This window comes from Notechis scutatus, chromosome 2 (genome assembly GCF_049901735.1).
Source record: "Notechis scutatus isolate UNSWTSFEM ecotype Mainland chromosome 2, rNotScu1.2, whole genome shotgun sequence".
Lineage (NCBI taxonomy): Eukaryota > Metazoa > Chordata > Lepidosauria > Squamata > Elapidae > Notechis > Notechis scutatus.
The window spans coordinates 45287373-45314884 of NC_142010.1; the positions used below are offsets into that span (position 1 = coordinate 45287373).

At 40.4% G+C, this 27512-nt stretch overlaps 1 protein-coding gene across 2 annotated transcripts in view; it reads right to left on the reverse strand.

Moving 5' to 3' along the window:
• SRGAP3 (SLIT-ROBO Rho GTPase activating protein 3) overlaps window positions 1-27512 on the reverse strand; it is a 216734-nt gene that overhangs the window by 85341 nt on the left and 103881 nt on the right. For both annotated transcript variants that reach the window (XM_026678703.2, XM_026678710.2), the window contains exon 2: window positions 26590-26785. In XM_026678703.2, coding sequence (XP_026534488.1) covers window positions 26590-26785 — 196 coding nt within the window. The remainder of the gene's footprint in view (window positions 1-26589; window positions 26786-27512) is intronic.

Consider the following 27512-nt stretch of genomic DNA (forward strand, 5'->3'; position numbering starts at 1 on the left):
GGAGACTCTGGGAAGGCAAAAAATGGCCCTCCCAGAAACTCCAGAAGTCCGGAAATGGGCCTGTTTCCGGCTTCTGGAGGGCTTCCAGTTTTTGCCCTCCCAGAGGCCCAAGGGAAGCCTCCAGACTCTGAGGAAGGCAAAAAACGGCCCTCCCAGAAGTTCTGGAAGTCCAGAAATGGGCCTGTTTCCGTTTCCGGAGTGTCTCCGGAACCGGGAGAGGCCGTTTTTGCCCTCCCAGAGGCCTGAGGGAAACCTCCAGACTCTGGGGAAGGCAAAAAACAGCTCTCCCAGAAATTTTAGTAGCCCATGCCCACCGTGGCCATACCCACCCAGCAACCTGGCAGAGAACTGGTTGCTGGGATTTTTGAATCTCATCCCTGGCTTCAGGTATAGGTGTATCAAATGAGGGTCTTCTGATGGATCAGGTGTGGGTGTGTCAAGTGACGGTGTTGTAATGGGTCTTGTGATGGGTCAGGTGAGAGTCATCTGTGAGAGCGATAGATCTTGTGATGGGGAGGTTACATCAGGTGAGGGTCATTGGGAGGTGAACTGCTGGTGGGGGGTCTTGCATAGGTTCGTTGAGGGTTGCTACTGTCTCTGGTTGGTTGTGCGCTTGATTTGGATTCTGAGGGGTTCATAGGCTGGTTGTAAGTCAATGTGTCTATTGATGGAATTGCTTGTGGAGTGTGAGGCGTTGATGAACTCATGAGTGTGGTGAGTAGTAGCATGGCCAATGATTTTTGTGTTGCTCCAATTAAACTGGTCATAAATCACTTTGAACATAAATCACTGCCACTGCCATGCTGTTTGGTGGCAGTGTGGGTAGAAATTAAGGATTTAGGATCATGGCATTTGACTGTCAGCCGGTGTTTGTGGATCCTGGTTTTTAATTGATGTGATGTTTGTCCCATGTACCATGTTTCTCACAAAATAAGGCCAGGCCTTATTTTTTTTTGACCAATGAAAAAATGGCCAGGCCGTCTTTTCAGGGGTGACTTAATTTCCTCCCACCTAGAGCGGCCCATACGCACGCACCTTGCCGTGAGGCCTCTTCTATCAGCCAACAAAAGCTCCCTGAACGCAGAGTCCCCAGCTGCTTCAGGGCGTGGTGTGGCTGCCCATGTCCACCACCTTTAGGCAGTCTCTTTGGGCGATGGAAGCTCCCCAAGTGCAGTCATCAGCCACTTCGATCGGCCGTAGAAGCGGCCTCTGGGCGAGCGCACACACACACCCCTCACCGCGAGGCCGCTTCTATCAGCAGACAAAGCTCCCTTGACGGCAGAGTCCCCAGCCGCTTCAGGGCGAGGCGTGGCTGCCCATGTCCCTCGCCTTTAGGCAGTCTTTTTGGGCGATGGAAGCTCCCCAGTGCAGTCATCAGCCACTTCGATCGGCCGGTAGAAGCGGCCTCTGGGCGACGCACGAGCGAGGCGTCTATCACAGACAAAAGCTCCCTTGACGGCAGAGTCCCCAGCCGCTTCAGGGCGAGGCATGGCTGCCCATGTCCCCGCCTTTAGGCAGTCTCTTTTGGCGATGGAAGCTCCCAGGAGTCACCAGCCACTTGATCGGCTGGTAGAAGCGGCCTCGCGGCGAGGGGAGTGTGTGTGCTCAGAGGCTTCTACTGGCTGATCGCTGGTGACTGCACTTGGGGAGCTTCCATCTCCCAAAAGAGACTGCCTAAAGGTTAGGGGACATGGGCAGCCACCTGCCCTGAAGCGGCTGGGGACTCTGCCTGAGGAGCTGTATGGCAATAGAAGAGGCCTCGCTGGCGAGGTATGTGCATATGGGCTCGCTCTAGGTGGGGGAGGAAATTAAGTCACCCCTGAAAAGACGGCCTGGCCATTCTTCACCTCATGTAGTTCTAACGAACAATGTGTGAAATGGCGGGGAAACGCATGGTTTAAATAGGCCTTAAATAAATTTAAATAAATTTAAATAAATTTGGGGGTCGGGGCTTAATTTTACCTCATGCCTAGAAATCATGCTGGGCCTTCCTATTGGTGGAGGCCGTATTGTTGGAGAAACACGGTAGAATTGGTCACATGGTTACAGTTGATTTTGTAGATTACATTGTTTTTTTCATCCTTCTGTATCTTGTCTTTGGTTCTGGATATCTGCCACTATTGTTTATACTTGTTGTGAAAGAAAACTGGAAGTTAGTTCTTCATATACTTCTTTTTATTTATTTGACCCTTTCCTTTTTTCCTTTTTCTTTCTTTGTACTTTTTACTCTCATTTTACTTTATTTTATCTTTCCAAGTTCAGTTATTAGTTTTTATTACTATAATTAAAATCATATGTAATATCTTTAGGTTCACTCTTATACTTGGCATCTTTTACCATAAATCTTTTATGTTTTTTTCCTGCCAAAAGCATCCATGCAATAACTGGCTATGTAATTGTCACTGGCATCACAGCCTGGGGAGAGAATGTTTTCAAGTAATCAATATAGTTAGTATAACTCCCTGAAATCAGTCAACCAACCTGTGAGGAGGAGGAGGAGGAGCCCTCAGTTAAATTGTAAATTTATACAGGCATTTGTCTGCAACATGCATATAAGTAGGCCTCAACTTATGATCACAACTGAGCCCAAAATTTTTGTTGTTAAGTGAATGGTCATTAAATGAGCTACAACAATTCATTTAGTGATCATTCAAAGTTAAAGCTGCACTGAAAAAAGTGACTTATGACTGTTTTTCACTGGCAACCATTGCAGCATCCCCATCATCACATGATCAAAATTCAGATATTTGGCCAATGACTCATATTTATGACAGTTGCAGTGTCACCTTTTGCGACTCTCTGACAAGCAAAGTCAATGGGGAAGCCAGATTCACTTAACAACCAGGTTACTAACTTAACTGTAGTGATTCACTTAACAGTTGTGATAAAAAAATGCCATTAAATGGGGCAAAACTCAATAAATGTCTCACTTAACATAAATATTGGTCTCAACTGGGGTTATAAGTCAAAGATTACCAGTATATATTTATGCTGTACTTTTTCTGAAATCATAGTTTTTATGCTGCTTTCTAGAACTTGACCTCTGGTACTCAGACCACATTTCTTTACCATACTTATTATTTCTTACAGAGATAGAATTTGGCTCTTCTGGGAAGCCTCTTGACATATTTGTAGCCAGCATCCCAAACCTATTTCAAGCTGGATCCAGCTGCTACCCATAAGCATTCACAGTTTCTGCATATGTAATATTTGGGTCACTGATGCTTGGAGGCCTCTCAAAATGCTAATTCCTTGCAATGGTTTGTATCATGGGCAATGAGTTGCTGACTCTCTCAAGAGTGAGTAATTCATTTATTTGCTGAATAAACTGAAAGGATACAACCCCCTTTTTGAGGTGTTCAGGATACTTAAGCTAGCATAACCAGAAACTCACACTCTTTACCATCTTTTCCATAGTTTCTTCTGAAAGTTCTTTGTTGAAAGTTCTGAAAGTTCTCATCTTTGTTGTTTTGGTCATATCAGTTCAAGGACAGGTCTTTTTTTTTTTTTTTTACAAAGACAGTTTTGCAGACATTTTGTTCAGTAGAGAAGTCCTTAATAACCAGTTTTGTTTTCTGTAGTGTATATGCTGCTCAGTCCAATAAGTCCCAAACAATTTAACAAGAGGAAAAATACAATATTAAAAATTTACTGTTAATAATTCAAATCAATGTTGGAATTATATAGCCTGGCTGGATGCTTGATCTGCCTTGAAACCTGTGGTCTACAAATCTACAGGCCAAAGGTCTGTGGAAATTCTCGGTCATCCAGATCATAATTGTCTCAAAGGTGCTTTTTCAAAACTGGACTGTTTTTTCCGTGAGGAAAAAGAAGTAAATGCTTCGCTTCTCATCCAAGAAGCTCCATCAGTTCTGGCAGGATGGTTGGGGCTACATGGAGCTTCTTGAATGGAAGCAAAACATCTTTTTTCTCAAGGAAAAAAATAGTCCTGTTGCCCTTTGTAAAAGCACCTTTGAAACTATAAGCTAAAGATGGCCTGTGCCCGCTAAATTCTAGGAAAACACCTTGTTGGGTTCCCCTTATTTCCAAGTAAGATAAACAAACAGATTTTGCTTTATTTTAGGAGTACCAAGAATCCTCAAATAATATTTGTTGTGTTGATCCAATTAGCATACCTCATTTTTGCTGAACTACAGTGCATACGTTTTGTTCATAGTGTCCCATTGCAAAGATATCTGAACTTCTGGTTTCAGAGAACAGAGATCTATTTGCATACATATGAACAAGAACACTGTGTAATACCAGATATTTACCCACATAGTATGTCAATGAGATATAGCAAAATATATTAGGCATTGCCATAGTTATTTAAATGATATTCCCAAATCTTGACCAACTTACTTTAAAATGGGCCATTTTAAGGTTTCGACAATCCAGCTATTTTGAGTGTTCAATCAGCTGAGGGACCCTGAAAGAACATCTGAGAATAACTGAGCTATTGAAAAGGTTTTGCGGTGAAAATAAATTAACTCAGAGACCAGATTTTCAGAAGCTAGCTTTATTTATCCCAGTAGGCCAGATCTGTGCTATAACAAAAAAAAAAAAAAAAGACATCAACTAGATAGAAGTTAGGAGATAATAAAAAACATTAACTCTTTGTTACTATCTACTGGCTGTCCAGATGATTTCAACCCAGATCTGATAGTCATAATATACAGACAAGTAGGACAGGATTGGCCTTCAAAATTTATTCAAGGTGACCAATGTTGGAGTAAATCTGGTGAATTCAAACTTAATCACCAGGAAAAGAAAAGATACAAATGATCAGGGTGCTGAGGAATATTATTAATGTGTAAAGCAAATAAATGATTCAGCTTTGTTAAGCTCATATTCTGTTTTCCCTTTGAAACCATTATGTTCAATAATATACTACTTCTGTTTAAAATGATGAACCACTTTAGAAGCTTTAGCAGCAGCACAATTTCTCCCATTCGCTTTACTCTTGAAACAGCCTCTGAAAAAAGGGAAGGTCTCATTAATTCACTACTACATCAGGGTTTTATCATAGAGAAGACACTCTTAGATAGCAAAATGAAGGAACAACTCTACCTTTGACCTCAGTAGCGATATAAAAATCAAAATATTTTAGAAAACAAACTATATTCAATAAACCAGGGAAGTTTAGCCCTAATCTGCTTAAACCACAAGATGTTCAATAGTCAAAGCAAGTATGAATGAATTCCTCTTGAGGCCATGCTGTATAGTATCAAGGTTACAGAAAAATACAACAAAATGAATTTTAAATTAAAGCAGTAAGCTAAAGGCTTCTTGAAGGTCGTTGATGTATTTGATACATAAGAATATAGTGCTGATTATAGGCAGAGCACATTCCTGTGGGTTGTGCATAAGAGTGTCCATTGCGATTAGTTGGTTTGCTGTAATAGTTTCAAAGCTTCCTTAATTGAAATGCTAAGCAACTGTCAGCTATCCTTATGCATAACATTAAACTACATGAAGCTGATATTTTGTTTCCTCACTGGGAGATGGCAAACTGATACTTATCTATGTCTATTTCAGCGGGCTAAGAAGTAGGTAAAAGTCTATTATACAGGATGTACATTCTAGATTACTCTCTTCACCAGGTTGATTCTGAGTCTTGGGAACTTGACTCTAGAGCATGGGTGTCAAACTTGATCGCGTCACATGATGTACCATGATGTTGCTTGCCTTTGCGGAGCCAGGTTGCTTTGCGGGTTGGGTGTAGCCTGTGTGTGATGCATCTGGCCTGCGGGCTGCCAGTTTGACACCCCTGCTCTAGAGGACACTAGACTGGGTTAAAATACTCTAGATAAGTCATCATTCCCATTTATTAGCTGTAGTAAGAAAGTACAAAGCAGAGAGGGGCACAGCAGCATTTGGGAAGTTTTACATTATTACTACTTACTACTTACTACTCCTACTATTTTCATCAAACATATCTATTTCTTTTAAAATAGTCACAATCTTCAAGTGACCACTTCATTTTAAAGATATTTTAAACTAACCTGGACATATTTTAAAACCAGGTAACAGAACAGTAATTGTTGGAATAAGCATAATAAACTTATTTTCAGCAGCAATACAGAAGCTTCAATTAACCAGACTTCCTTTTAGCTCTCCACTTTCAGTGTCACAAGGGAGGGAAGCACTCAGGCCTGCATACAAAGCCTAGATCATTAGCACAGCAGAGATGGATGGAGGAAGAAACAGCCAATGGCAAGAGTATCCACATGAAGTGTTTTGCTCTGTCATTGCCTTTTCCTTTCTCTTCAATAACAATATATTTGAGATAATATGATCTCAAGCAAAATGATGAAACAGATTTCTCATGTTCAAACACTTAGCCCCTTTAAGGACAATATACAGAAAAAACAGCAGCACTGTGTCTTCTATTATGCTTTTAAAATACTGATTGATTCTCTTGTCCTTTCTTCCTTAAAGCAACAGATCTTTGTCCATCCCCTTAGAACTATTGCTGTTTTGAAGATTAGGATAGCTTCCTTTCCCAAGCAATGAAGAAGAAGGTTAGAGAAATATATCAATACACAAATTGAATTGGTTAAACCAGCTTCAGAACAGGCCTGTGATTTAAACAGCGCCAATAATTAACAATCAGGAAGAAGGAATAAAAACACTATTGAGCATGTTTATATTTACATTTCTTTTTAAAACAACTAAATAAAATTCAAGATGCAAACAATAGTTCAATGCCTTTTCCCTGCCCTTCAAACACATTAGTCTAGAAGAGCCAACACCCTCCAGCTGCTTTTGTTTGGGGACTTAGAAATAATTAGTTCAACATTTGCAGTATGTTCCAGGGGCTTGCTCAATCCATTCACCAGATGTTGCTCTCAGCTCCATCTGGCTGCCAAAATGAATGGAAGAGCCACAACGAGCTGGCTTTGCTCTTTAACTGCAACAACAGCCACCAACTTCATGGGTCTCATAAGGATTTCAAGCCCATTAAGTTTTGGACCCTTCTTTCTTTTCATCTCAGCCTCTCCTAACCTCATTATTAAATGCCCTTAGAAAAGATATATAAACAAATTCATTTTTCTTTCTCAAGGAAGGAAATAACACTGCAAATAGAAAAAAGAAGCAAGACAAGTTCTGAAGTTTAGGCAACAAGCTGGCACAATATAAATTGTAATCCTCTAAAATAATGATTGTTTTAAGCACCTGGATATGCCCCTGTCTTGTCAGATTTGACGGCTTTCCCAACTATAAATGACAACAGTCATTAAATCTTTAATAAGTTAGTGTAGACATTGCTCAGTTAGATAGTCTGTCTTTTGTAAAAGGCAGCTTTAAGTACTGTATGTTTTTATTTTAAAATATTGAATTGTTTAGGATTTTGTCTTGAATTTCTCATCACCCATAAAGTTCAATCAAAACCATTTGGCCCTACCCCAATATCATTTAGATAAGCCCAAAAACAGGTCCTTTCACTTATGTTATTCCTGGGAATTTTACCAGATTTTATCTATATTTAAATTAGAGTAGTAGTTTAGTAGGAGCAGCAGCAGCAGCAGCAGCAGCAGCAGCAGTAGTAATAAAAACAGCAGCAGCTCATCAGAAAAGACTTATCACTCATGATTAAAAGCACTGAAATTTACATTGTTATTACTTAAAAAAGAATGTTTATGAAATGATGTACTGTGGTTACATGGTTACAGACAAATGTTCTAAGAACATATAAAGGTACTTATTATTTATGTTGAAAATATGGACAGCATGAATGATTTTATAATTTTTTTTATTTTATTTGGTTTGTCAATTGCTTACAAGTTGACCACTCTGTTGCTGAAGTCATATTTCCTGCAATCAAGTTTGGTGCGATTAACCTTGAGTTTGTATCTATTGTTTGCTCTTGTATTGTTATGGTTGAAGCTGAAGTATTCATTGACAGGTAGGATATTGCAATGTATGATTTTATATACTATATTTAGATCAGACCGAAGGCAGTGTAGTTCTAGGTTTTCTAGTTCTAGAATTTCAAGTCTGGTGGTGTTAGGTATAACATTGATACCAAATATGGTTTGGGTGAATAAATATATAAAACTTAGATATCATGGTTTAAGTGCTTATCACTTTAAGCACAATGCAGCAGGCAATTAGCCGATTAAGGGTGCGGTTAGAAGTTACAATATAAGAAAGCATTAGAAGCTGGAAAGCTTACTGTCTGGCTGTAACTGTTACTGTGTGCTGCTGCGACTAACTGTGATTACTGACTGTGAGTTACTGTGACTAACTGTGATTACTGACTGTGAGTGCCTGTGACTGAACTGTTCTTGTTTGCTACTGTTTGCTGAATATCCAGCGTTTGTTTCTCTGGAGAGTGAAACCGGAGGAGGAGAAGATATCTTTATCGGCTGATAAAGATATTGCAAGGACTCTTAACTTGGACTATACTAGTGAGTCTTACTGGATGGAAATACTGTGAATGACTTAATGGACTGAATGAAAATGCTTAAACTCTAACTGGATTAAAAACTATTTAAACTACAAACAGTGTTTGTGTTCAGTGTGTGTATACTCTGGGGCCCTTCCACTCTCGTTTGGTTGCCTGGCTTGACTACTGCTGCAATACTCTTCTAGGGGTTAATTCCCAAACCCTAACATTGGTTATGGGCCCAGCAGCATAGTCTAACTAACCAGGATATAGCAGAGAGAGTTGGTGTGAGTTGCACATTACTGTAAAAACAAACTGTTTTAATTAGTTTAAAATAGTCAAAATATCTGAAGAGCAATGGCACAAGTAAATTTGTCACAACTGTCCATGATATCCAGGCTGGATGGAACAAACTATGTTTCATGGTCAATGAAATGTAGTTTACTTCTACGCAGAGAAGGATTGTGGGACATTATAGCAAACCCACCAGATGTGAGTAGCTGGGATCCTGCTAATGATGATGATAAAGAAAAGTTACAAGACTTTAAACTGAAGAATGAGCAGGCTTTATGCATCATAGGACTGACTCTCTGTGATCAGCAGCTTGTCCATATTCGTGGAGAAGAAAATGCTGCAAACTGCTGGGAGAACCTCAGGAAGATTTATGTTCGGGACAGTGTAGGAGCACATATAAATCTTACACGGAAGCTTTTTCAACGCATCTTCAGAGGAATGGAGATATGTTAGTTCATTTAAACTGTATGAAAAGCATTTTTCAAGATTTGCAAGAAAAAGAGCTTATATTTAATGAACTGCAACAAGTCTACATAATATTATCTTCATTAGATCAAAGCTATGATGACTATGTGACTTCGTTAGAGGTATTGCCAAAAGAAAGCCTCTCATTAACCGAGATTACAGGCAGGCTACTAGAAGAAGCCAGAAGAAGGCGTGAGCGTGACGAGCTGAGAGAAGATAAGAAAGAAGAGAAATTATCTTCAAAGCTTGAAAGAAACCAGCAAAGCAAAGTAAAGCACCTGGAAGAAGAGAATTTATCTTCAACAGCATACACAATTAAAAAGTGTTTTAATTGTGGAGGCAGAGGACATTTGGCAAGGTTTTGCGAAAAGAGAAAAAGCCAGAATGTAAAAAGCCAAAGAAAGCATTTGAACTAGCCACGTTTAGCAACTCTGATGTGAAGAATAATCTATGGGTGGTTGACAGTGGCGCATCCCACTGCATCACAAGAGATAAGACAAAATTTATAAAAATGTCTACAAGTTCTCAACATATATCTCTTGCAAATGGCTGGAACCTGAAAGCGAAAGGTCAAGGTTTTGCACGTTGTCCGTACATAAACCAGGATATAAAAATGTTGTATGTACCGCAACTAAAGTTTAATTTGCTTTCAGTAAGGGTATTAGATAAATTAGGTTATGTAATTACTTTTAAGGATAATAATTGCATAATTGAAAAAGATAACAAAAGGGTAACTGCAGCTTTAAATGGAACATTATATGTTTTAGATAATAGTAAGAAAGGGGAGGCTCAAACTGTATTTAATAATATAAAGCCTCATGATGAATGTATCCATTTATTGCATAGGCGTTTGGGGCATGTAAATTTTAAAATGCTAAAACGTACAGTTGAGTTATCTGAAGGAATAAGGTTAAAACCTTGTGATAAATATTTGCGTTGTAATGTTTGCTGTGAAGATAAGAGCAAAGTATTGCCTGCAAATAGGCTAAATGGTTTCAAAACAAAAGAACCTTTAGAAGTAGTATTTGCAGACATAATAGGTCCAAAGAAACCCAGTATGGGGGTGCTAGATATATACTGAGCATTATGGACCATTATTCTAGATATGGGTTTTGCTATTTAATGAAAAGCAAAACTGAAACATATCAACATTTTTCAATTGGCTTAGGTTTGCTGAAAGAAAGTCTAAACGACAACTGATAACCCTGGTGACAGATAATGGTACGAATTTATTAATAACAAATTCCAGAACAGACTTAAAGTAGCTGGAATAGAGCATAAGAAGTCTGCTCCATACAGGCCAGAACATAACGCTTTTATTGAAAGAAGAGGCCAAACACTACAGGCAATGGTTAGAACAATGTTAAATGATTCTGGGTTACCTGATTCTTTGTGGGTGGAGGCTACAATGTGTGCTAATAACATATTGAACAACGTTGTTAATACAACGACAGGTGAAATACCATTTACCAGGTGGCATGGCAGGAAACCTGATCTAAGTTACCTGCACACATTTGGTGCACCAGCATGGGTGCATATTCCTGCACAAATCAGAAAAAAAGGGCAACATAGAGCTAAAAGATTTTTTCTTCGTTGGTTATCAGGCAAACCATAGGGCATATAGATTTTGGGAGAAAGGCACATATAAAGTGTTATGTAGTGCTAGTGCCCAATTTCTAGAACATGAAGGATGGGAGAAATTAGAACAGGATGCCAATAAAGATGTAATTATTGAATCCTATAGAAATCCCATTAGTTATCCCTGTAACTTTAAAAATAAAGTAAAGAGACAATTACAGGATGAAATAGTGCCCATAAAGGAAGAAACAGATTCAATAGCTGAACAGGATGAGGAAGATGAACAGGTAGTAGTTCAACAAAGTCCTCCTGTAAGCCCTGTAATTCCCAGGAGAACTACACGTGTATCTAGACCGCCTGATAGGTACCAGGCTAACACATTGTGTCAGATTAATCAAGTTCCTAATTCTGTAGAAGAAATTAAAAAGTATCCTACTAAGGAAAAAGAAAGATGGTATGCAGCAATGAATAAGGAACTGAATTCATTAAGTGATATGAAGGTGTATGAAAATGCCAAATTAATACCTGTTGGTATTAAAAGTGAAAGTAAGGATAATAATGATTGTTGGTTGTTAAAGAAAAGCCTCTATGGTCTTAAACAATCAGGCTATGAATGGAACCAGTATATTGTAAAGGAACTAGACAATATAGGATTTAAAGCTGGTTTAGCCGATCCATGTCTGTTTAAGAGGGAGACAAATGGGAAAGTATCATTATTATTACTATTCACAGATGACATTGCTTTGATAACTGAAACTAATGATGAAGCAAATAGAATAATAGCATCATTAGGAAAGAGAATAAAGATCAAGCAATTAGGGGAGATAAAGAAGTATCTCGGTTTGAATATAAAGAAAACAAGGAAAGGTTTTAAGATATCTCAGGAAGATAAGATAAGCAAATTACTAAAAGATTACAAGATGGAGCTTTGTAAGCCAGCTAAGACTCCAATGAGTCAGGAGTTTAGCAACACTGATGTACAAAGCCCTGAATTTAATAAGGTGATTTATCAATCTTTAATTGGTAGTTTGAGTTATATTAGTAATTGGTCTAGACCAGATATTTCGTACTGTGTGAATCAGTTGGCTAGATTCAATTCTGCACCATGTGAAAGACACTGGAATGCAGCTAAGAGGATATTAAGATATCTTAAAAAGACAATGAATTATTCATTGTATTTAGAACCAAAGGGTGATTTAATTCTGAGTGCATATGCAGATGCTAGCTTTGCATCAGAAAGAGACACTAGAAAGTCGACTTCAGGAACAGCCATAATGCTGGGTAATACATTAATAGGCTGGAAGTCAATAAGACAACAGCATATAAGTTTGTCTACTATGGAGGCAGAATTCTCCTGTTTATCATTGTTATGTACAGAATTAATAATGTATAAACAAATGTTAATTGATATAGGTATAACTGTAGATTATCCTATAATTATACATGAAGATAATCAGGCAGCAATTCAAATGGCCACAAATATTGGAGTAAAAACAAGGAGCAAGCATACAGATCTAAGATACCTAAACGTGAGACAATCTGTAAGAAGTAAGATGATTCAGCTAGAGTACTGTATGTCGGAGGACAATTTAGCTGATAATTTTACTAAAGCCCAAGGTGCCAGTAAGCACCAGGAGAGTTGTGAAAAATATGGGATAAGATTGTAAAGGTATTATATATTTATATCACCCAAAAGGGGAGTATGTTAGGTATAACATTGATACCAAATATGGTTTGGGTGAATAAATATATAAAACTTAGATATCATGGTTTAAGTGCTTATCACTTTAAGCACAATGCAGCAGGCAATTAGCCGATTAAGGGTGCGGTTAGAAGTTACAATATAAGAAAGCATTAGAAGCTGGAAAGCTTACTGTCTGGCTGTAACTGTTACTGTGTGCTGCTGCGACTAACTGTGATTACTGACTGTGAGTTACTGTGACTAACTGTGATTACTGACTGTGAGTGCCTGTGACTGAACTGTTCTTGTTTGCTACTGTTTGCTGAATATCCAGCGTTTGTTTCTCTGGAGAGTGAAACCGGAGGAGGAGAAGATATCTTTATCGGCTGATAAAGATATTGCAAGGACTCTTAACTTGGACTATACTAGTGAGTCTTACTGGATGGAAATACTGTGAATGACTTAATGGACTGAATGAAAATGCTTAAACTCTAACTGGATTAAAAACTATTTAAACTACAAACAGTGTTTGTGTTCAGTGTGTGTATACTCTGGGGCCCTTCCACTCTCGTTTGGTTGCCTGGCTTGACTACTGCTGCAATACTCTTCTAGGGGTTAATTCCCAAACCCTAACAGGTGGCATAAGGTATTCTGCAATGAGTAGAGGAGTGGAGAACTCTTCTTGTGAAATATTTCTGGACTTTCTCAACTGTGTTAATATCAGAAACGTAATGTGAGTTCCAGACTGATGAGCTGTATTCGAGTATTGGTCTAGCAAATGTTTTGTATGCTCTAGTTAGTAGTGTAATATTACCAGAGCAAAAGCTACGTAAGATTAGGTTAACAACTCTTAATGCCTTTTTGGCTATGTAGTTACAGTGGACTCTAGCATTTAGATCATTAGAGATGAGTACTCCAAGGTCCTTGACAGAGTTTGGATCATCAACAAGGTCTTGACTATTCAGCCTGTATTTTATTTTCTGATTTTTTTTGCCAACATGTAAGATAGAGCATTTATTTGTTGAGATTTGAAGTTGCCATTTGTTTGACCATTCTGATACATAGTCAAGATCTTTTTGAAGGGTAGCAGTATTGTCTGTGGTGTTGAATAGCATTACATCGTCAGCGAAGAGAACGCAGTGCTCTTAATATGATCACAGAGGTCATTTATGTAGAGTATGAAGAGGGTTGGTTCTAGAACATTGCCTTGGGGGACACCACTGTTGACAGGTACAGAATTTGATAGGACGCTCCCAATTTTGACCATTTGTTGTCTGTTTGACAGGAATGCTTCTATCCAGTTATGCAGGTCCAGAGATACCATAAGATTTTAGTTTTAGGAGTAGTTTGTCCTGTACCACTGAATCAAAGGCTTTACAGAAGTCTATGTAGATTGCGTCTATTGCTTTGCCCTGATCGAGTTGTGTAATCCATATGTTTTTGCAGTATAAGAGTTGCAGATTGCAGGATAGTTTTTTTTCTGAAACCAAATTGTTTATTGGAGAGTAGGTTGTTTGTCCCTAAGTGGAGGATAATGGATTGATTAATAATTGATTCCATGACTTTACAGGTGATGCAGCATAAAGAGATTGGTCTGTAATTTTCAACTAGGCTGGGGTCTCCCTTTTTGAAGATGGGGATGACCATGGCTTGTGACCATAGGTTAGGCAAGGAGCTGGTCCTGACAAATTTTTCAAAGATTATGCTTAGAGGTTCGGTTATGGCAGTGGATAGCTTTTTTAAGAAGTAGGCACATATTCCATCTGGTCCAATAAATAGAGATGGTTTTAAATTGCATAGTGCTTTTTCAACATTGTCTTCTGTAAAATCGATATGTATTAGATCATTGTAGTCGTCTGTGGTTCGACTAGGAAATACTGGGCATGATCCATTGCTGTTTACAAATACTGAGCCGAAGAATGTGTTAAAGAGGTTGGCTTTAATAGTGTCGTCGTTGCAGTCTTTACCATTAGGTCCTTTCAGGGGTGGGATGGACCTTGAGTCTTTTGGTTTGTTGTTTACAAAATCATAGAAAGCGTGGGTGGAATTGGTGCATAGAAGGTTTTCCTCTTGTTTAATGTGATAATTGGTACATTCAGTCTTTATCTGGTGGCATAAATGTTTGTATCGGCTTTTAAAATTGGCAACGTGACCAGATTTGTTTTTCCACCAGAGTGATCTCTTTTTGGATTGAAGCTTCCTTATTGTTATGGGTAATCTGCTTTTTCTGGTTTTTGGAGTTGTTATTGCTACATATAGTTTGATGACTCTTTTGACTTCAAGTAAAAATATGTTGTGATGGTCTTCAACAGTATTGCATCCAGTGAATAGAAATTGCCAATCAAAGGATGAGAGATCATTGTCTATAAGATCATAGTTGCCTTTTTTGAAGTTATAATTGGGGATCACATCATTGTGTTGATTTTTGTGTGGACGTATGTTGAGACAAAGTCAATCATGCTGTGGTCACTGTTGGAAAAGGGTTCTTTAATTTGTATTCCATAAATTGAATTCAAACTATTGCAGAAGATGAGATCGAGGCAGTTGTTAAGTCTAGTATTGTTGGTTACTAGTTGCTCCAGTCCCAGGTTTGTTACAGCATACAGAAAGTTGCATGTATGGGTTCAGTTTTACATTCATTTAGGGTCCAGTTAATGTGAGGTAGATTGAAGTCACCAAGAAAGATAAAAGTGTGTGGGCAGGATGTTGCCAATGTTAGTAGTGAATTTAGCTTGTTTACATGTTCGATGTCATAATCAGGGGCTTTGTAACATAGTAAGAATCAAAATGTGATATTTAAGGACAGTTCACAGACGATGGTCTCAGGAAAAGCAAGCTCTTGGGTAACTTGGATGTTTTTTAGATGTAAGGACTTTTTATAGAAGATAGCAACACCACCTCCTCTACAGATTTCATGATCTGGTCAGTAAACATGATAGTCTCTTACTGTGGTAATGGAGTCAGGGAGAGATGCATTGAGCCATGTTTCACAGACAAATATGATGTCGAATTTAGCCATATTTAGTAAAAGGAGAAATTCAGGTCTTTTATTCACAAGGCTTCTTGCATTGAGTAGCTTGCATTTAAGGCCAGTTGTAGTTGGAATTGAGGTAGTTAGGGGTGTGCGTGCCTAGTTTTGAGTGATGGTGGGTTGGATGAGGTAGGGTTGGATGTGGAGTTGTGGGTTGTGTGACTTACTTTTGATACAATCAGCGCGGTAGTCAATGTAGAGATCCTTCTCTCCATTGTCTAGACGTCTTTTGAGTTCCTTGCAGAGTTCACGGAAGCGGATTCTTTGCAGTATGGATCATGCCTGATGGACTTGTAAAAATGCTAGAGAGGATTCAAATACTTAAAACAATATAAAGATTTTTGAAGATAAACATTCAACTGAAACTAAAACTTTTCTTGCTCGAATTAATGAACAGTCAATTTGGAAACAGCCAAGGAAGTTTATTTTTATATGTAATTACTGTTGTAAGTTGGGGAGTGGGGCAGTGGCTCAGCAGTAAATATTCTAGGGTACTTGCTGAAAAGCTAGCAGTCCAGGTTTGAGTCCCGAGATGTGATGGGGTGAGCTCCTGTCCTCACCCCAATATCTGCCAACCTAGCAGTTCAAAAGCATGCAAATGCAAGTAGATAGATACCATTACAGTGGCAAGGAAACAGCGCTCTGTGATGTCATGCTGGCCACATGACCATGAAAATAACTCTGTACAGTGCTTGCTCAATGACCTTGAAATGGAGATGAACACTGCTTCTTATGGTTGGCAACAACTAGTGGAATAAAATCCTCAGGGATTCCTTTACCTTTACTGCTGCAAGAAAGAGTGATATATGCACAGAAATGGAAAGATATGAAATACCTGCAGTGAAGGAATAGTTGATAAAAACAGCTGAACTAGCATTGATGACAAAATTAACTTGTTTGATTAGACAGATGAATGACTATATTTATCAGTCACTGGAAACTTTTAGAGACATTGGGGGGGAAAGAAAAATAAACTTGTGATTTAAGATTGAAGATTAACAAGGGTAAGGTGGGAGAAATTATAATGTAATCTTGGAGGGTAAAATATAAATGCATTTATAATTATTCACAATCTTTTTTTTTTCTTACTTTTTTACTTGCTATTTTTCCTTATTTTCTTTGCTTCTTTTCTAATGTTTGTATATATATATAGTGTATAAAATATATCAAATGTGTATAGATCAGGGGTGTCAAACTCACGGCCCATGGGCCGGATGTGTCACATGCTGGCCCCACCCCCTGCCCGGTTTAGTGAAGCAGGGAAGTCCTGATACATCGTGTGACGACACCATGATGACACCGTGATGACGCAAGTTTGACGCCCCTGATATAGAGTCTGAATATTACTAAGTCAGTTAGAATGTTGCCTTTAAAAGTAAGGTATTTGCTAAGTGCCTAGTTTGGAGTACTGGAGAAGGTGCTGGCTAGAAACCAGGAGACTGTGAGTTCTAGTTCTGCCTTAGGCACAAAAGCTGACTGGATAACTTTGGACCTCTCAGCACAATTCACTTCACAGGGTTATTGTTATAGAGAAAATAGGAGGTATATATGTCAGCCTCAAGAGATACCCATCCCTACCTATCAAGATATATCCGCTCCTAATTATGGTTCATTTGTTGCTATGCTTTTTACTTCTCTTTCGGCTGTCATGAAACGGTGGGAGGGGGAATCTTGAAGGGAAGAAGGCAGGAGGTGTTTTGCATTCTTTTGCTGGGTAAGGAAAGGGAGGGGGATTCTTTGTTGTAACTTTCCATTTCTCACTAACCTCTGTCCTCTTATATGCGCAACTGCGAACTTTTATCAAAATATGTCAAGGTCACTGACAGTAGCCTCATCATCACCTAGAGATGACCACATGATCCTATTCAGAAGTTTTAATTGGAAGAATCATTTGATCTCTGGAGGGGGGAGCAATTCTATCCCTTTGTATATGCATTTTACCCGCCAATATTTTAGTTTCGAATTGATTCTGTTTGCTACCATTCATTTTCCAGTAAAAGATAAATTCTGCTCTACACCATGGAGTCTGAGTATTTCTTTCTTGGGATCTAGAAGGAGCACAGTCTGACATTATTCCGAAACTCCAAATACATCAACCCACCCGGAGAAAACAGCAACTTTTCTTCCGAGGGGCTTTCTCATGTCGGCTCCAGCCAGCGATGAAGAGGACCAGGGAGCTGTGGGGGCAGCCCTTGCTGCTGCCAGAGATGCCGGCTGCTGATTTACTGGCAGACCTGACCCTGGAAGAAACCCCAGCTGAGATGCCCAGATGGTCGTTGGGGGTTGGTTGGAGAGATCGGGACGACCCCCTCCTCCCAGAATCACTGTAAGACGAAGAGGTGCGAAGGAACGGCTGTGGCAGGAGGGGAGGAGATGGAATGCAGGCTGGATCAAGGCGGCAGATTCCTTATGGATGCTTCTGAAAAGCCCGGCACAGCTCAAAGGTATGAGGGGGAAGAGGGAGCGAAGTCAGCCCGGAGAAGTCGAGCCACCCCACCCCCTAGCCCAACCTACGCCGGTGCAGCCACCCGCGGCCGCCTGGGGAGCCCCAGCAATAGGTGTGCCTCCTGGAAGACGCCCCTGCCTCCCCTAGATGTGAAATTTGGAGGAAATCCCAGAGACTTGGGGTTTTTCCTGGTGCAAGTGGGAAGCTACATGGCAGAATTTGAAAGGGAGTTCACTTCTGAAGCAGCCAAAGTGAGATGTGTCACCAGGACCCTGGAAGGGATGGCAGCGGACTGGGTGGTGACTTTGTTCAATGATAACTCCCCCAACTGCGAAACCTCGATGTTTTCATGACTGCATTGAGGAGAAGATTTGAAGACCCCCTGGCAGAGAGAAGGGCTAGAATCAAAATGAAAACCTTGACCCAAGGGGGAGATCGGTGGCAGACTACACCCAGGAGTTCAGGCAGTTGGTCTCCTGTCTCCGAGGCTGGCCCCAAGAGGCCCTGGTGGAAACCTACAAAGATGGCTTAAATGAAGATGTATACCACATGTGCATCTCCCGGAAGGATCCACGTGATTTGCAGTCGTGGTACTTGCTGGCGGAAGAGGTGGATATTGATCTGGCTCGAAACAGACGCAGAAGGGGTCCTGGTTGGAGAAATCTAAACCCCCACGCCCCAAGAGGGCTCCACTCCCAAAGAGGAGGGATGGCAGCAAGAGCCAAGACCACAGCCTGCTTCCGTTGCGGGAAAGAGGGCCACCGGATGGCGGAGTGCCGAGTCAAGTTGCTCCCATCAAAGCCGCAGGGTCCAGGGACGAAGCCCGGTAAACCCCAACCAAGTCCCGCGAGACCGGACTGAAGGCGAGGGAGGTTGTAGAGGTCGCCCTTCCGGCGGGGAGGAGCTGGGACCTCCAACCTTACTCGACGAGACCGATTCGGAGGATGACGCCTCGGTAAGTCCTACCCAGGGGCCCATGACCATCCCAATAAAGTTAAGGGACCCTACATCGGGACCGAGGAGAGAGATGTTGGCCTTGTTGGACTCGGGGTGCACGAGGTGTGTAATTAACATGAAAGTAGTTAAAGACATGGGCATCGGACTGAGAACTTTGAAAACGCCCATAGCTTTCTGTCAATTGGACGGATCTGTGGCGGAGGTAGCCCGGCAATCTTTATAACGGAACCCTTAGAAATGACCATGGAACTCACCGCGAGATTTTGTGCTTTATCGTGGCCCCTGGGATGGAACAGCCTTTAATACTGGGACTCCCTTGGCTTCGGAAATGGAACCCCACATAAACTGGAGGGAAGGGTGGATACGCATCCGCACCGATCGCCCACCGGAAGGGGAGGAGCCCCACTCTCGGGAGGGGAGGAGAAGCCCCATCCGAAGCCCCAAGTTCCGGCTGAGGTAGCTTCCGCAGGTGTCGAACGAGTGGAGGGGGAGGAGAAAATCCCGAAGGAATACTGGGACTTAAGAGAAGTGTTTAGTGAAAAAGCCTCTGACGAACTCCCTCCCCATCGATCAACCGATTGCAGCATCGAATTTCTACCGGGGTAACGCTCCCGAAACCGAAGCTGTATCCGATGACACCGGGGAGCTGGAAGAACTGAGAGCGTTCATCGACAAAAATCTGAAACGTGGCTTCATCACGCCTGCCAGACCTCGAGTGGCGGCCCTGTGATGTTCCGCGAGAAGAAAGATGGCTCAAAACGTCTGGTAGTGGACTATAGAAATTTAAACGCCGTGTCGGTGGAGAATATGTACCCCTCCCCTGATGAAGGACATGATAGCCCACCTGGCGAAGGGGAAGATTTTCACAAAGTTGGACTTGAGGAGGCATACTACAGGATCCGAATTAAGAAAGGCGATGAGTGGAAGACTGCGTTCAACTGCCCGATGGGTTGCTTCCAGTTCAACGTTCTTCCTTTCGGCCTACAGGGGCGCCCGCTGTTTTCATGCAAATGATAAATCAAGTGCTTCACGAACATCTATACAAGGGGTTCTGGTCTATCTTGATGATATTCTCATCTACACGGAGAATAAAGACGAACATGTGAAACTCGTACGCTCGGTGTTGCACAAGCTGAGGGCAGCCAAACTGTACGCCAAACTGTCCAAGTGTGAGTTCCATCAAGAAAAGATCGACTACTTGGGATATCGTATCTCTCCCGAGGGCATCGAGATGGATCCAGAGAAAGTGCGAGCTGTATTGGAATGGGCCCCCCGAGAACCCGGAAGCAACTTCAAAGTTTTCTTGGGTTCGCCAACTTCTATCGGCAATTCATCCCGTCTTTTGCAAAAATAGCAATGCCCATCACCAACCTTCTGAAGACAAAGGGGAAGCGAAACCAAAACCCAGCCAACCGTTGAATTGGTCCATGGAATGCCAAGCCGCATTTGAAAAGTTAAAAAGACTTTTTGCTGCAGAACCAGTATTGAAACACCCGACATGGATGCCCTTTCGTGATCCAAGCTGATGCAAGCGATGTGGCGGTGGGGGCGGTTCTACTTCAATTAAATGAGAAGGGGACGCTACAGCCGTGTGCTTATACCTCCCAAAAATTGACTGACACTGAAAGGAGATGGGCCGTCTGGGAGAAGGAAGCTTTTGCAGTCCGTTGGGCTCTTCTAACCTGGAGACAATTTTTGGAAGGAGCGAAGCATCCTTTGAGGTATGGACGGACCATAAAAATCTGGAAGCTTTAAAGACTCCTCGAAAGCTATCTCCTAAGCAGGTTAGGTGGGCTCAGTTTTCAAGCGATTCAATTTCTCGTTGAAGTATATCCCAGGGGGAAAAATTTTATGGCGGATGCTTTGTCTAGAATGCCTCAATACAACAGTATCCGAAAAGAAGTGGTAAGACCAATCGTGTCCACTACACAGCTGGCTGCTCCTGTAATTACCAGAGCACAAAAAGAGACCAGGAGAGGGATCTGTCCACTGACCTGATGGAACGATTTAAAGAGGCTTTGAAAACAGATGAGTGGTTCCTAGCAAATACGAATAATTGCACTATTCGAAATGGTCTAGCCTGGATAGGTGCAAAATTGTATGTACCCCAAATCCTAAGAAGCCAAGTTTTACAACAAACTCATGATTCTAAAGCGGCTGGTCATTTTGGGTTTGTGAAGACTCTACATTTGGTGAAACGACAATTCTGGTGGCCTTCGCTGAAAAAGGACATTGAGACTTATGTAGCGAGCTGTCCAGTTTGTGCTTCAGCGAAAAGGCCGCCTGGTAAACCACCAGGTTTGTTGCAGAATGTGGCCAGGCCAACGGCACCTTGGAAGGAAATTTCCATGGACTTTATAGTAGATCTACCCGAGAGTGTTGGACATACTGTCATTTGGGTAGTGACTGATTTGTTTTCCAAACAAGCTCATTTCATCCCTTGTTCTAAGATTCCTTCAGCGAAATCATTGGCCAGAATGTTCATTATACATGTCTACAGGTTGCATGGCGTTCCTGAGCGTGTAGTTTCTGATCGGGGGTCCAATTTACCTCGAACTTCTGGAGAGAATTCTTGAAATTGATAGGCTCCGCCCAGAGCCTAAGCTCCGCCCATCATCCCCAAACAAATGGGGCCTGTGAGAGGACAAACGGGGTGTTAGAACAGTACCTCAGATGTTATATAAACTATCAGCAAGATAATTGGGTGGATTTACTGCCTTTTGCGGAGGTGGCGTATAATAATTCTGTACACAGTAGTACGGGATTTACCCCTTTCAAAGTAGCCACGGGACAAGATTTTGTGCCCATACCTGAACTGCCTCGAGAAAACCCCACTATCCAATCGTTGGACGATTGGATATCTAAGCTTCAACAAAATTGGCCGGTCGTTCGTAAAGCTCTGGACGAGGCACACCAATCTCATAAAAATTTGCTGACAGGAAGCGAGCCCCACAAATGATGTATAAGGTGGGCGATAAAGTTTTCCTCTCGACCAGATATTTGCAGACTACACAGAAGTCGAAGAAGTTGGGTCCTAAGTACGTGGGACCTTTTCCCATTGAGAGGATTGTAAATCCGGTGACTGTTCAACTGACTTTACCAAAGACTCTTCGTCGTATTCATCCTGTTTTCCATGTTAGTTTGTTGAAACCAGAACATACCAGTACTTTGCGGCCGACCCAGTCTGATCCACCCGTATTCCCTGTTAATCGAGGGGGAACAACATTTCGAGATTAAAGAAATTCTAGATTCTAGGAAATGGAGGGGTCGTGTCCAATATCTTGTAGCGTGGAAACATTTTCCTCTTTCCCAAGCTGAATGGGTTAATGAAAAGGACATTAGGGCCCCTGATTTGCTAAAAAGTTTTATGCCAAATACCCTGATAAACCCTAGGAATGTATGCCAATGTTAATACATAATTGTTTTCTCTTACAGGGATTAATGTCCTTCTTCTAGGGGGTCCGAATGTCAGCCTCAAGAGATACCCATCCCTACCTATCAAGATATATCCGCTCCTAATTATGGTTCATTTGTTGCTATGCTTTTTACTTCTCTTTCGGCTGTCATGAAACGGTGGGAGGGGGAATCTTCAAGGGAAGAAGGCAGGAGGTGTTTTGCATTCTTTTGCTGGGTAAGGAAAGGGAGGGGGATTCTTTGTTGTAACTTTCCATTTCTCACTAACCTCTGTCCTCTTATATGCGCAACTGCGAACTTTTATCAAAATATGTCAAGGTCACTGACAGTAGCCTCATCATCACCTAGAGATGACCACATGATCCTATTCAGAAGTTTTAATTGGAAGAATCATTTGATCTCTGGAGGGGGGGGGAGCAATTCTATCCCTTTGTATATGCATTTTACCCGCCAATATTTTAGTTTCGGAATTGATTCTGTTTGCTACCATTCATTTTCCAGTAAAAGATAAATTCTGCTCTACACCATGGAGTCTGAGTATTTCTTTCTTGGGATCTAGAAGGAGCACAGTCTGACAATATATTTTTGTTATGTTGAGTTGATAATTAAATAAAAAGACAGGCTAAAAATTTAATAATATGCCTTTCTTAAGTTATCTCTAAGTCTTCATTTTGACCAGGGAAGCAAATTAAGGATAATTCAGATGAAGAACTTGCCAATCATTATCCTTTTTTGATTAAGCAGAGAATAACCACCTCCCCCCCCCCAATTATTAAGCTCAATAATGAATTGAGCTAGTGAAATCAAATCCATCTCCAGATTAATTCCACTCACATACTTTTCTGTCAGCATTCCATCCTGCAGTCATCTTCATTGTTTTATTCTTGGCACAGCTATGGTTTCAAATTGACAGTTTTCTCTAAGAATCTGTGTTGCACTAAAATACTGCAAAAAGCCTGATTTGACACAATTGCCCCTTGATGCCTCCTGTAGACAATATGGTCTGTTTGGAGTGACCTTGTCATGCTTATCCCAGGAATAGATAAACATCTATGTTTTTTCAGACTTGGATCCGTTATTCAGCATCTTCACGATTGAAGACTCACAGATTCACTTAGCTGATGATGTTACCAAGTCAGTTAATCAAATGTCTGCAAGCAAACAACCAAGCTTGGAAAGCACCAAGGACCTCCCAGTTCAACCCTGAATTACAGACATTCTCTACTATTAATATGTTTACTATATGATCAGCAGAGGTCATTTCTTGGAAGAAAAATATGTGCCTCCAAGTTTCTTGCTTTTCTTTTTCTTGATTTTTCGGCTTAGTCAAACAACAGTTTAATCTGTTTATAATGCCCCAAATCAGACACCATCTCACTTGCATCATACTACCATTATCTGGCCATTTGTAGCCAGATTTCAACAACATGTCCTTGGAAGACTCCAGGAGGCACAGAAAAAGAGCTGTGGGTGGAGGCCACATTCAACCAAGCATCACATTAGTTCCAATACACTGCTGTTGTTCTTCAGTTTTCAGCAGTGTGATGATCTTACTAGGCTCCAGAGTATGCAAAGAAATACTCAGGAGCAGGGAAAATGCATTATGGAAACTACTGGTTCTTAACTTATATTTTCCAGTATCCAGTTTCTTCATAACACTCTAATAATTGCCCGGAAGTGAACAAACATGATTCTCATTAGTTAACAAACAAGCAAGGCATAAAAGTGCTTTATTCTGTGCTCTTTCTGAAAGCTTGTATCTGTTGCTGCCCTACTGGAAATGGAAAATAAGTTGGCCTAGAGAAAGGGAAAAAATTTAAATCATTTGAATATCTCTTTTGCAATATGGCAGTATTTTTTATCCTTAGCAACTTGAAAATGTGTGCCAGCAGGGACACAACCAGATGGGGAATTCTGGGAGTTGAAACCTACACATCGTCAACTCCCTGAGGTTCAGAAATGTTTTTGGCTTTTTAAAAATAACATGCATTATTACTTCCATCCTGACTATATTAGTTTTCACATCCAGGTACCAATCTCAACACAATTGTAATTATTATCATTTTACAGAGCACTGAATGAATTATAAAATTGAAACCATTCTTGGCATCACAATTATATATTCTTTCCTTACATAAGAAGCTAATATTTGGCATAAGTAAAAACTACAGTACAGCTAGTCCTCAACTTACAACTGTTTGTTCAATATCTATGGAGATTCTCAGTCATCCAGGTCACGGTTGTCCCAAAGCTACTTTTTCAAGAGGCAACTGGACTTTCTGGGTTTTTTTTTAAAGACATTTCGCTTCTCATCTTGGATGAGAAGTGAAACATCTTCAAAGAAAAACCAAAAGTCCAATTGCCTCTTGAAAAAGTACCTTTGGGACTGTTTGTTCAATGACCACTTGAGCTTACAATGTCATTGAAATTGTGATCCCTGCCCAAAGTTATGGCCATTGGTCACATGAACAAAATTTAGGTGCTTGGTAATCTACTTACCGTTACAACTGACTGCAAGAATGCTGTAGCATCCCACCTACCTATCACCTTCGCATGAGTCTCTGCAGACCTTGGGCCTGCTTCCCACCTACTGGGTCTCACATCCTCCTCCCCAACTGTGCCACAGCTCGGTAAATTGATAAATCTCCTTCAGAAAGCAGTCAGCACACCTCTCAGCCTGCCTATAAAATGGAGGCTATGTGGTGCCCTCCCAGAAGTAAGCATCATTTCGGAACAGCCACAATTCAGTGTGGTTGCTCCCAAAATGGCAGCTGCTTTTGGAGTGGTGCCATGCAGCCTCCATTGTGTAGAGGGCTATTCTTACCAAAAAGATAAATGACTTTAGCTAAGAAATATACATTTCATAAATAATGACATGCTGATTTCCCTTATGTATTTTAGCATTGCACTACTGTCCAAAAGAGACTTCGAAGCAATTAAATTTGGAATAACCAGGGTTGCATCATCATGAGCCATGGTGGTGCAGTTGTGGCATGGTGACAACAGAAGTAACCTGCAGTACTGCAATCTAACCACTGTGCCACCGTGGCTCAGTTAGAATGCAATACTGCAGGCTACTTCTGCTGACTGCCAGCTGCCTACAATTTGACAGTTCAAATGTCACCAGGCTCAAGGTTGACTCAGCCTTCCATCCTTCTGAAGTCAGTAAAATGAGGACACAGATTGTTGAGGGCAATATGCTGACTCTGTAAACCGCTTAGAAAGGGCTGAAAACACTAAAGTGGTATACAAGCCTAAGTGCTATTGCTATAGTGCTATTGCTACCAACTAACCAATGCAAAAAAACATCTTTTCAGCAGGAGCTGGACTAGAAGACCTCTAATGTCCCTTCCAACTCAGTTATTCTGTTATCTCATCAGAGGAGCAATAATATGTACCAACCAACTTTACACACTAAGAGGATTGGGTAAAAGAATTAAGAGGAAATTAACAGAAAATGAATGAGATTTCAATAAAAATGTAATACAAACACATTCAGAGCAAATTTGAATAAAATAGAGTTAAGGACTATTTCCCTAACATCACATAGTTGAAGGTTTGAAACTTGGGCTGAGTGCCATTGAAGTGCAAGGTGGTTTGGATCAGAAAATAAGCAATAATTGCATATTAGGAAGACTGCTGGAAATGAAACATAAAACTTCAACTAGTGATCTGCAAAAGAATCCACAGTATGAATATATTTTTTCTTATAACATGGACATGTAGAGTTCTTTTGGAGTTCAGAATCTTAAAGATAACATCAAAAAATGATTCACACTAAAAAATATCAGTCACACTTTCCCAAAGCAGACATCAGATTAAAACTGGAAATCAAAGGGAATACCTAATCAAAGAATCCTCAAATACTAATGAAAAGGAAGAGAAAAGTGTCTGTCTATGTATATTCCTGGACATGACTGTCTAGATTCTGTAAGACAAAATAACTTTGGAAAATAAGGACATCTGCAATAAATATTATGCCAGTTAATATAAACATACATTCAGAACCTCCACACAGAAATTTCAATGAAGGGATTATATTAATATAAATAATTATGTATATTCAATTTGTGCAAACCTTACTTTGTCCTGTTGAAGACATCACAAAACAACAATACCAGTGACTGGACCTTAACATTTATTTCTTTTACCCATCTGCACAGACATTCCATTATTCTGAAGAGATTCATCAATTGTTGTAATTTCTTATGTTCAATCTCCTATTTCTATCCCCAGCAATATTATAAAAGAGTCTGTCATGTTGAGATAACGACCAAGGACATGTTCTTAAGTGATCCTCTGGAAAAGCCAAAATCACTATATACACTTACTTGAATTGATGGTGTTCTCTGGAGCTACGAATCTTGGAAGAAAATCTTTCTGCTAATTTTTCCAAATTCCTGGAATATTCCAGTTCAATCTCAGCCTTTCTGCGGAAAAACTCCTGAAGATCTTGCAAAAGTTGTAATCGGGATTCAGACTGTTGTTCTAGGCATTTGAACTGCTCCACCAACTGGATACGAATTTCTGCAAGCACCAAACAGAGAACGAAAAGAATGTATGAATACCCAGGAACAGCGCCAACATTGTATTCAATTTAGCTTATTTTATGCCAAAAACAGAGCAAAGCAATCAAGTCTGCAGTTTAGGAGTCATAGAAATAAAGGTAGCCCCAACTTGTGACCACAATTGAGCCCAAAATTTCTATTGCTAAACAAGACAATTGTTAAGTGAGTTTTGCCCCATTTTATGACTTTTCTTGCTTCAGGTGTTAAGTAAATCACCACAGTTGATAAATTAGTAACCCTGTTGTTAAGCTTCCCCATAGACTTTGCTTGTCAGAAAGTCCCAAAAGGTGATCATATGACCCTGGGACACTGCAATCATCAAATATATGCCAGTTGCCAAGCACTTGAATTTTTATTACATAACCATGGGGATATAACGTTGGTAAATGTGAAGAATGGTCGTAAGTCACTTTTTTCAGTGCCTTTCTAACTTTGAACAGTCACTAAAGGAGTATCTTTAAAGTCGAAGACTACCTATATTGAGCATTCTCTGTACAAGAGCAATGATATGTGATTATTCATTCTGAGAAAATGAGTGGTTTTGCTCAAACATTATGGAGTATATAAAGAAGAACCAGTTGAGCTATATGAAACAAAATATAAAGTGACAGCAAAATGTCATAAACCTAAATAAACTGATTATTAATTTACTAATCTCTTGTACTTATATCATAATAGGTCAGGTA